This window comes from Dermacentor variabilis, unplaced genomic scaffold (genome assembly GCF_050947875.1).
Source record: "Dermacentor variabilis isolate Ectoservices unplaced genomic scaffold, ASM5094787v1 scaffold_33, whole genome shotgun sequence".
Taxonomy (NCBI): Eukaryota; Metazoa; Arthropoda; class Arachnida; order Ixodida; family Ixodidae; genus Dermacentor; species Dermacentor variabilis.
Window position 1 is genome coordinate 496,735 of NW_027460511.1, and position 12,032 is coordinate 508,766.

Genomic DNA, 12,032 nt, shown 5'->3' on the forward strand with positions numbered 1-12,032 from the left:
GAGTTGAGGTAAACATACATTACTTCACCGCATTTCCTCATTGACTGCAAGCGCTACAGCGTTCCAATAAATTAAACTAGCCTTTCATGTCCTTAATTAGGGTGTCATGGAAGTTCTTATGCATCTACGGTGTGCAACGTGCAAGTAATCGACGTCGTACGTTGTACACATGCTCCAAAGTTAAAACGATCACAGCTGGTGCGCTTTTGTGCTTCTAAGGTTGTTTGATGGGTAGGCTTACCCCGTCTGGCACAAGATTTGTTACGAACAAAAGAAAGCTTTGCACAAGCATTAAACGCACATGTACCAGCCTGTCTCTGTAAGCAGCGCAGTCTACGCTTTCTCCTGATGCTGTAGGGTATGCGCCGCACCAGGATGCATCAATGTTTATCATTTTCGCCACTATTGTTATCTCAAACCTCACTGCTTTGAGGATGCAGTTCACGCCATTAACGAATTTCATTGTTGCCTGTGTAGATACCTCTAATGATATCTAGATATTGTGATGCAAACATGTACTCAAGAAAGTGCAGTTTCAGGCGCAGAAAGAACGATGCGCGATGACTAAAAAAATAAAAACTGTTTCTAATGCGATCAAAAATTTTACACGGCAAGAATAATACAAATTTTCTTCAAGGTAGCTTGTACCTAGTTGGAGAGTGCTTGTTATGCATTGAAAATGACCGCTGCAAGAGAACTTTGTTCACGACGTGTCCATCTCTAGCCCCCATATTCTGACAATGTAAGTCACAACTCTGGTTTCAAGCATTTGTTATCATCAGCAAAATCCTCGACACACTTCGCAGGCTTTGACTAGTTCTTTGTAACGCGAACACAAAGCAATCTTAGCTGCGAAAATATGAGCGAAATGCTATTTTGACACATCTGGAGTGCTCTAAGATTGCTAATAAGCAAAATCACACTCCATGAGCATGAATATAATTTGAAAAAAAATTATCAACGCCCCTGCAATAACAATTCACCCTAATGACAAGACTGTAACAAAGAATGAAAGAATGTTTTTGTGAAAAATTCTGCGGAAGCTTCTAATGATGACCCTCTCTAGAAAGAAATTGCTCTTTTTTAAAGTCACAATAATATTGATCTCGTTGACATATTTTATGGATACAAAAATATTCATTGTACGGTTAGAAAGTCTAATATAATGTGCTTTCTAACTACGTCTAAAGTGTACAAGTCATGGAGTAATATTTTCATATATGTTATACACCCTGTGGGACAAGTGCTGCCCAGAACAGCATATAATGTATAGAACGTTAAAGTGGTAAGACAAACGTAAAAATAAAAGCTTATTCTGTAATCCGCACAACGCTGACATTGTCTACATTTAATAAAATGCTCGATGTTTATGTATATGTCGAGTGCTAGTAACGATGTTTTTTGTCGAATGGCAAGTCCCCATTTCTTAAACGAGTGCCAAATATGAGGTATAATTTTCAACTTATCTCTACTAGCTGAGCAAACTTCCTGCCATGACTTAATATGCACTGAAGACAATGTACATAATACTGCAGCATTCGTTCAATATCTTAGGCGGTGTTAGAAATGCGTTATTCGAGAATAGAAAGAAAGCAGAATTTAGTAGAAATAAACAATTGATCCGTTTCCGGGCTGGATGTGAATATCTGTACTGCCCTAAATTCAATTCGCATCAACTTCCCATGGTTCTCAGAGTCAGGACCACAAGTAATTGCCAAGCAATTGCACAAAGACGCAGCATACCAGTGGGATTAAAGTCGTTCACATAAACACTCAGTTACTGGAATGCCTGTTATCTTTGCGATCACTGTGCTTCCATCGCTAGACACTTGGTTAAATTGCCTCCACTATAAAAAACAATCACTGAACAATCGTGTCCCTTCTGGAGTACGTTACAGATTGAACTACAATTGAATAGGAGCGCAGTTAGCGTCAAAATCAGGTATGACACTAGAATATCGCTCCTTGCCCGCTAGCAATGGCTACAGTAAAACTGTGTTACGCTGCAATGCCGCCCCATGTTGGTATAGTATAGCTGCTGGTTTTTCCGCGTTTTGGTATTTACCAAAGACTGCTAATTGCTGGTTTATGGAGTCTTAGCCTCGTATTCTGAAATGCAACAGAAGGTAAAGCCCACTACGGACATGATTTAAATGTCGGTTGTCGAGAACACGCCGAAAGAAGCGCAATGACCTCCTTGAAGGCGTTTAAGGTTGGCGCCATTTATATGTAGCAAACATGAGATTAAAGTTCATATGCAGTTCAGAATACAGGAGTTAGGCTCCATATCACAACGTTGAAGTTGCTTGGGCGTATGATTTTTAGTGTAGAATGGTGTTATCGCTTGTAAAATGTGCCGTGTAACGACATGAATAGCTTGTCACCTGAAGCAGCTTTTGTTATGTTCCGAATGTCCGTGTAGCAACGTATCAAAAACAAAATGGTTTTTGGTAATTTGGCTTCACGCATTGCATGATTTGTTCTTCATTTCCCTTTCTTGGATACGGCAAAATTTCTTTAAAAACAAAGAACTGTTCTTAATAAGCTATTGTCATTTTACGCCACACACAATCTTTATTAGAGACTATTGTACTAGGCACCGTTACATGGCTTGGTTGCATAAATTAATTTTCTATATGTCCCGGATTTCTTCGTTGATGTAAGCACTGTATATTAAATGAAGTTGTAATTGCTTTTCATATAAACCCCGATAAAATTTGTCAGCAGTTCATGTCCTCCGCCTGATTCTCTATCTCAGCGGCCATTGAAGTTTCTTATCCTTTTGACTATCGTTTACTGCTGCTTTCAGGATGCCAAAAGTGTCTTCTTTGGGGATTATCCAGAAACAATGTTAGCGAAGATACTGAGTGCTATAAGGCCCTGAACTCGTTTTGCCCTGCAGACATGTACGATATGACGGAAACTGACGGTCCGTGCCAGCAATTCGATGTTGACGATGACAGACTGAACAAGAAAGCAGAGGAGGAGACAGCAACTCTTTAGCCGCATGTGCAACGAATTTTTGAAAATAAAGCAACCTTGTCAGTGTGCCCCTAGCCTGCGTATAGCACAATCACAGTACTACTCTCACTGCTACGGATATGACGCGATTTGTCCTGTCATCACGTAACTTCTGGTATTTCAACCATCAGCTTGCACAACGAATGCTGAACACGTAAGACTCTGTTTAATTGCAGGCGAAATTGGCTAGGGAGAGAAGCCGCGTAAGCAGCCAAAATGAAGGGCAACGCTAAGCGAAAGCGGGAATGAATGGAAGGTTGAACCTGCTAAGCTGGTTTTTCTTCGAAGAAATGGTGTTATAAAAAAAATTGAAAGGCCAATCAAGCAGAATAATACTTCACGGCGTTGTATGATACATTAAAGCTGTAATACCGTTTAAAAATAACGTATCGCAGCCAATGGTAAGTACACTTCTCTCACTGCTTGCATTCTGGAGAAGAAATACTCCATCACTGATCAAAGAATGATATGGTTATGAGTTGTATATTGCACAGATTTTATCAATTCTTTTCGATACTCGCACTTTCATGTTGAAAATATTCATGAAATACTTTCATAAAAGGTGCCAGAAGTCCGAACTTCTTTAGCCCCAAAGAAGCTGAGTGACCCGTTGCACCAACCAACCACCACAGCGCATTAACAGAACTAACGTTTCAAGGAATACTACGTCGCACACTAGAAGCACAAGTATGCGAACCTAAGTTATGGATATAACCTGACGGTAATATGCAGAAGTTTACTATATGAAGTAGCCATTCTGTAAAATGTGTTCAAGATTGAAAACAATTTTATGTGGCACAAGAGCTCAATGCCTTCCCTACATGGGCAGCTTCCGCAGCTATCACGGCTTGACATAATGCTGAGCATAGATGTGCCACACATTGTGTTTATGTGCATGGAGAATAATAATCAAGAAACTCTGATTGCTGTCAAAGTACGTCTGGCGAACCGGAAAGAAAAACAGTTCAGGTTCCCGCTCTGGTTCGATGGGCCCCTACCTTATACTGATTCAATTACAGTTAAGCTAATAATAGCAGAACGATCACAAGTGGTTACCAGAATTACAAGGCTAGGTGTTTTGCCTCCCCATCTTGAGCATGCTGAATCGCTTTACGCGGTCTGAAGGTACCGCTCTTGCCTTGACATTTCAATGTACAGGCTGTTATAACGTGATCTCGCTTCAAATACTGGGTTCCTCTCTGATGCTCGACCGCTGTCAGGATTCCTTAGCAATCAATTTCGCAGAGGAATACAGTATGACGATGATTACATGAAGACAATGAAAGGACATTTCTAGGTTGATGACGGTAGTATCACAACGAGAGCGTGGCGTCGTTAGCTTGAGGATAATGGGATGGCCGGGTGATTATGACGAAGATGGCTTGGCGATGATATATATGACGACGACTGTGTGAGGACTATACCGTCACGATGATGAGGTTGCTAGGATGGCGTGGCGATGACAATACGACAAGAACGGGGCAATGAAAGTGAAAGGACGATGGTGCGACTCCGAGGACTCGACGTGAAAATGAATTCATGAGGACGACTGTATGAAGAAAACGCAAGAGGATGATGACACAATCACGATTAATGGACCACAGATTCATCACCGTAAATTGAAGAAGCTGTTACATCGATAAAACGGTGCCAGCATGTATCCATTGTCGTGACGTCAACTATGAAGACGATGGTGGGGCGATAAAAGTATGACCACTACAGCATGACGACGGCAACGTCCCACGATTGGTATTACGCAGCTCTAAAATGAGAACAATTGCGTGACGACGTCTGTACGAAGACGAAGGTGTGGTGATGACAGCATGGCTACAATTACCTGACGAGGCTGTAATGACGACACTAGAAAGACAAGGACGGTCATAACGAGTACAACAACTGCGACGGTGGCGACGAGGCCATCGCAACACCGAATGCAAGACGACGACGAGTCATTTCTACTTGGCACAGAATGCCTTGGACCATGCAGGGCATAACCTTCGCATGTGCTCAAAGGCTGGACTTAGGCAATTTAATGAGCGGGCCCGAGTTTGGATAGGGCCCGTGCAGTGCATTAGTAGGAAATGTTTTGATTACCGAGCATCCGTCTTCAAGTCACCATAAATGTTTACATACAGTTATTTACATTGAAGTTAATAAAAGCTTCGCGAGTTGGACCTAACCTTGTAATTACGCATTGTTCCCATGGTTCCTTTATTAATATTATTGCATATATATCAGCAGTAACACTCACCAGAAGGATGTTTTGATTTTTGTGGCACATTGGAAACAGATGAAAGAGTTTTGATTTTCGTGTCGCATGCACTGGAAAGCTCCGATCCCTGCTGCCAAAGAACGAAAAGACAAGAAGGTGAATATAAAAAAGTTGAGACAAGAAAAAGAGGGAATTCTCTTTTCATTTTTGAGAATCGCAGCGTGGTAGAGTTCGGAAATTCAAATGTTGGGGTCGACATTGATAGCGGGCAAGTCCCTTTCTCTCGGCATCGTTCTTTTAGTTCTTCTTTTGTCACTGTGCTTATGGGTACAGGTATATGTATGACCTCCGCATGATGAAACACCTCCGGAAATAATAGGTCTGTGTTTGGGCAGAATCCAACGCCTTAGTAGGGTGAATGCCAGCTACCAGCGCCACATTGGTTCATTGTTGTATGGCAAGGGCCAGTGCAAATATTTTTCGATCAGTGTGGCAATCATCGTAATTGGTTCATTGATAACTTGCTAAGGATAAGTTAGATTTTAACGGAAAACTATTGACAAATGCCTTTGTGCAAAACAAGAATAATCATCGCTTTATGATTGAATTCTCCAGACATTTTCTTCGACATTCATACATATATTTTTTTCTGCTATATGACTCATAATAAGTTGCACCATTTTAAATGCTTTTTAAAGAAGTGCCTAAATCTCTAATCCCAGATACACTTTCCGATGTCGGCAGAGCTTTATGGACGCATATATTAGGCAGCTCATTTTCGAAAGAGAGCTTCCGTTTATATCTTCAATAATTTAATGGAGATTGTTTACTCTTGTCAAACACAAAAAGCATCCGTGAGTGGCAGTTGAGTAGCGCCGGACGCCATGAAAAAGCAGAATAGTACATTAATGCGCAAACTTATCACAAAATAATGCATAGTCTTTATCAGATTTACAGCATGAACGGTGCTTTCGCGATGAATATTTCAAGAGGCGGTTGCTTTCTCTGCGTACATAGATATCTTGGTTTCAAAAGCAGCCCAGGATGTAACTGCGAACATGATAAAATAGGTTGCGGGAATGATTTGTTTTATGTATGACTATGGCTAAACGTGTTTCTAAATACATCTACCCAGCTCTTTATAACGGTAAAATATCTGCGCGTATATTGCAGCTGCGTTAATTCGTTAGAACCAACTCAAAAATACCGTTTAATAGTAAGGTGTTTGGAAAGACGGACACAATCGGCCCTATAACGTAAAGTTATTCCAGAATGTTTTTATTTCAATTTCCACGTCAAATTTGTGCAGCCGCCAACACACTCATCGGGTGGTCATCTGCAGGGTTGCCTCAACACACCAATCAAATGCTCTCCTCGTTCATAGGAGGTCACTTTTGTTTGCTTGAAGAACGAATAACATTTGCTGCACGGAGCGGCTTGTCTTATCTAATTGGCTCCCAAGAGGTGAGGAGTTCGCTCAAGTGGAGAGGGATTCGATGGGGCCGAGCCACTGCACAGAAAATAATTAACTAGATGAAAAGGTTGGTGCCGGCGTCTTTGATTGGTCCGCTTTTCCTTACTTAGCTTGCGGCGGCTGGTCCAAAATCACGGTAGCATGCAACGGAAGGTTAAGGATGCTGCTCAAACGGATCCTCAGCAAAGAGGGAGGTGGTAAACGTGCTGAAAGTGCGCGAAAACGTTACAAGGCCACGCAAAAAGCATTATTTTATGCATATAAACTGATCCTCTCCGGCGAGTGCGAGTAGCCAGTGCCTGAACGATGGGCGGCCGCCACGTTTTATTCTTTTCGGAACGGGGGAGCCTACGGCTATTCAGAAGAAAATTAAGTTTTTGGCATAATAATGCGCATTTAACGTGCACACGTCCCTTGGACGCGGTGAGTTTTTGGGGATTTGAGACGTCGCGTGACACGCAGGTGAAGTGGGTGCAGCCCGAAAACATTTGTACAATAGCCGAGGGCTAATGGCGAAAAGGCGTCGAATCAGAAATAATTATTTTTTTCTTTGTTCGGTCAAATCATAAATAATCAGTGTGTACACCTCATATCAGATGGGGAGCTATCGCGGTTTTTGTGACGTCACGTACAGACAGGTGATGCGGGGGTGGTCCAAAAAGTTTTTCACCAATCGCGGAGGGCTTATTGCTAAATTGAAATAGAAAATTTTGGCATAGTTTTACCTTATAGCGCCCCATATTCCCAAAGCTGTTCACTCAACATTTGAACTAAGCATTCGGCCTGCCACACTGTGAGTGAACCGGTATAAAGATTAGAAAATAACGAAAATCTCAGCAATGTAGAACGCGCTTCGACAATGCCGGTCAAATTATTGCCTCAGGCGTACTTATTATGGACAGTTTGTTTTACCGTGGCCGGTCTGACTGTGCAAAGTTTGCCCAATGGTCAAACTCCTACTGATAGCATTATGATTTCGACTTGCTTGTCAAACATATTCCGACCTGAACCGCACCAACCAGAATGAATAGAAGACAGCCCACTATACTGACAAAATACATAGAATGAAACAGAAAACGAAGGAAGCGACCCAAAACCATTAAAAGTAATTCTTAAAGCCTGTGGAATTAGGGATTGTTGGTTGAATATTATATTGAAATTACACTAGGGCCAATGATCAACAGGCTACAGAGTAATAGTAACATTAGCCCCTGCAGTAGCACGTCTAATCAAATTGGCTTACTTGCTACGTCCATCTCACACCAGTGCACAATAATTGTCCTAGCTAGTGTTTCTTTTCACGAAAGCCCGACCTCAGTGCGCAGCTATTACCACGTTGCCGCTAGATTACGTGGCGTGCACTAAGACAGCACGAAAGAGGTGCCCCTTGTACAGCACACGCCTCATACATGATGTCAGTGTCTCGTCCGGTGAACCTTCTGTCTGCATGACCACCACTCAGGAGTTGGAAGAAAAATATTCGCCACCTCGCCTTAGCCGTTCGCCAGCGCTCTCCTACAGCAAATACGCACGAGAAGTAACCAACGCGTGCCACTGAAAGGGACCTACAATAATCACAATGTTCTATATGACATAATATCACAACATACCTGTTATCACCAGTTACAAATCCATGTTAAAAAGAAATTCTAGTCGGCGTAAAGTCGGAAATCATCGCAAGATCATGGATCGGCCGCCACTGTTTTACAGTGAAGTGGGTATAACAGTCATCGTGGTGTTACACTGTAGACCTGCACAAGTTATGTGAAATTATATAGCGCGAAAACGAACACGGCCCCATGGCATCATACACTTTACTGAATCATTTCCCAAAATATACAGAAGATATCGACAAAGACATGTTTCATGAAAGTTTGCGCAAATAGGCTGTTTGCTGTCAACATGTCAACACAGCAGTCTAGTCAAGAAGTGCATTTTTGCCTCAACTGAGAAGATGATTAATGGTATTTTTTGAAGATACACGTTCGACGAACAGTATCAGAATGGAATTCTCTTCCCCAAAGCATTCTTTTGTACCCGCATTACGCCGAGGAACTAGACCATTGTCTTTTCCATTCTTGGTCCTTGTATTATTGAAGCGACATTGTTGTACGTGTACATTTGTGTTTATACGTGTGATTACTGTAACGCAGGATTTCATTTTTTTGCACTGTAGCCCATTTTGCAAGGGCCTCCTTGGCCTGCAATATTCTCTAAATAAATAAATAACTCATTGCTCGAATAATTAAGCTCTCACACGACTATAGTGCTTAAGAGACCACAGAAGTATAAGTGTAAAACAATAAAAACAAGCAGGCGCATCAACAATAAATTTTACTTCTGCAGATACAACATAGGCTGTTTCGTTTAGCGTAAAGACTACCTAATACGCTGAAGGTATACGCACAGGTATACTTGGCTATAAATACTTGCCTGCGTTTCTTTGAAGCGTTCCAGTGCATATGGTGCTTATTCTAGACACTTATATGTTTGTCAGTAGTACTTCTAGGATTAGGTAAAACGATTTCAATTCACCTGCCCAATGATCAAACTCCTACTGATAGCATTATGATTTCGACTTGCTTGTCGAACATATTCCGACCTGAACCGCACCAACCAGAATGAATAGAAGACAGCCCACTATACTGAATAAATACATACGATGAAACAGAACACGAAGAAAGCGACCCAAATACATTAAAAGTAATTCTTAATGCCTGTGGAATTAGGGATTGTTGGTTGAATATTATATTGAAATTACACTAGGGCCAATGAGAACGCCCTGTGTGGTGCTGTTGAGATCAAATTCCTTTATTGAGCAACACTGCAACAAGGCGCAAACACCTTAGCAAGTGCAAGCAGATAGCGTAGTACTATTTGCGAAATAGTGCTCTACATTAAGGAAAGAAGGTAGGCAAAATATTGAAACAAATATTATTTTATGTTTTTGGCACAACCTGAAATCCGCTGCCTTTTCTGAACAAGAATGAATCCTTTATCTCAGTGCTACTTCCTTTCGCCAAAAAAATGACTTATTTCCAAACCTAAACAGTGGTCTACCGCGCCCCCGTTCCCAGCCTTCTTTGCGGAATGTGTCTGTAATGCAAGCATCAAAGCCGTATGGAACAGTCAGAATTTTCAAGCTGGAGTGCATTCGGCACGTTCAGAAAAGAATGGACACAAGACTGCGAAAACTGAAGAAAGGCAGCAAGGGCATCAAGCTTTCTGACGGGAAATGGATATCTCGCTGGGGACGTCTGAGCGATGACTTCATTGACAAGCTCGAGAAGTTCTATGGTATGACCACAGAATAAATAGTGGCAGTTTAGCGGACGTGCCGGAAAGGCTGTCCGGGCGACATATTTCCACGAAGCATCAGGGGATACCAACCCATCCCACTGCCTTTGCTCCAAAGACGCCGGCAGCTGGGGCAAATTCCACGAAGCTCAGTTCAATCATGAACCATGTGTTCATAAGGAACACTTTTCAGTAGCAATTCCTGAGGTAGTGAAGCCTATTTATCAGTAGTTAGGTAAGTCAAAGCTGCATGCTCAATGCCTCCATGGGAAAACGCAATCCCCAAAGAGTCTTTCAATAGTATCGTGTGCGAATTCGCTCAAAAATGTTTTTATTGAACATCAAGAACAGAAAAGGTCCACGCTTGATGCTTTGCTCACATTTAATGATGACAGTAGGGTCTAAGCCATGGTGCTGAACTCATTTGGAATTTCACCAGGGCACTCTACGAAGCAGGGGCTACGCGAAATTGATCTGCTTCAACAGTACTTCTCGGAAGGACGGTCTAGTAGGCGACAAAAGAGGCTCGGAAGGCAAGATACGTAACCACAAAGAGAAAAAGTGATTGTGGCGAGGAGTATCTGACTGCTGCCTATTGAAACGGTTCAATTTGCTATTCTTTCATTGTACATTTTTAATAAAGCATATTTTTCACTTTAAACGTAAATATCTCTAAATGTAATCTTTTAATGCATTCTTTCCTTCACATCAGCAACCGCAGATGCTAAGAACATAATCTTCAACCAGTATTTACACCAGAGACAAGGAAATTTACTATAGCAGAAATATTGTTGTATTACGAAACACTTTGTCGAACAGGAAATTTATTTTCTGGTACTGAGTTATAATTTGGTACCTGCCGTAAAAAATATACGAAAAAGGGCATGGAAATATTAAGTAATCAATCTGCCACAATGAGAAAAAATACGTTTGCAGCTTGCAGTAGTGGTGCAACGCTAGAGTCAACAGCGCAGCTTGTGATCACCTAGCTTTTACTTAGCTTCACATAGTGGTTTGTAGGTTTTGCGAGGAAATTCTAGGTTTTGTTAAATGGCTAGTAGGCTTGGCCAAGTTGTTTCTAGGCTAGGGAGGTTATCGTAGACCAAAAAAAAATTCCTAATTTTATGGTAAGTCTGCTGGTAATGTGTGGCCGAAAGCTTTTCCGTAAATAAAGAACGGACATTTGCGTCGAACGGACAGCCGTTGCAATGAGACCGTATTACAATATACGAGCGCTTTCGTATCTACAAAACGGAAGGCTCCGTATGCTGAATGAGTTTTATAACCGTTAAAGTACAGATGCTTCTCATATTCAGAAGACGGACACACCGTGTACTGAATACGTACTATGACCGGTAAAGTATGTACAGGTTCTTCCCGTATCCAGAAAACGAAAGACTTTAGATGGTAAATCGGTACTATATACATTGAAATAAAGGTGCTTCGCGTATTTCGCCCCTTAGAGCATATTTATTTTTTGGGAAATGTACTATGGGGAACCAGCGCTGGAGTTTTGTCGACACCTGCAGCGCCGCCCTGGCGGTCAGAACGTGCACAACGCAGCCGCACCCGCGGAAGAAAATTGCTAGCGATAGTGGCGTTGCGTGCCCCGAAAATCGAAGGAAAACAAAAGCACGCCGACGATACTGTTGCGTATACAGGTGCCACAACTACGTCGGGATGAGGGAGGATATATCCTTCTGCGTCTTTCCATCTGAACGCTAAGAACAAGAACGGAGGCGGCGTTGGATCCAAGCAGTCAGGCGAGCGGAGTAAGTTCCCGTCTTGTCGCCCTGTCAAGCGGTGTCGGGCTGGCTTCTAAATAGAATTTCGCGTGTGTGCTTGGTTTATTCGATAGTGAAGACGGTCAGCCATGGCAGATAATACCAAACAGCAGAATCTGCAGTGGGCATTTCGTCGGAAACAAAATGAGAAATAGCATGCACCATCCGGCATATGTACCAACCATTTTTCCTTCGCAATACCACCGCCAAGACCCTTCCAACGCCACCGCACAAAACGAACGAT

The 12,032-nt window shown here is 42.1% G+C and overlaps 1 protein-coding gene across 1 annotated transcript in view; it reads left to right on the top strand.

Annotated features, from left to right (window-relative positions):
- Positions 1–3,063, top strand: part of LOC142569018 (uncharacterized) — a 104,227-nt gene extending 101,164 nt beyond the window's left edge. Inside the window, exon 9 of the mRNA XM_075678543.1 lies at positions 2,810–3,063. Coding sequence (XP_075534658.1) covers positions 2,810–3,003 — 194 coding nt within the window. The 3' untranslated portion in view covers positions 3,004–3,063. The remainder of the gene's footprint in view (positions 1–2,809) is intronic.
- The last annotated feature ends 8,969 nt before the right edge of the window (positions 3,064–12,032 follow it).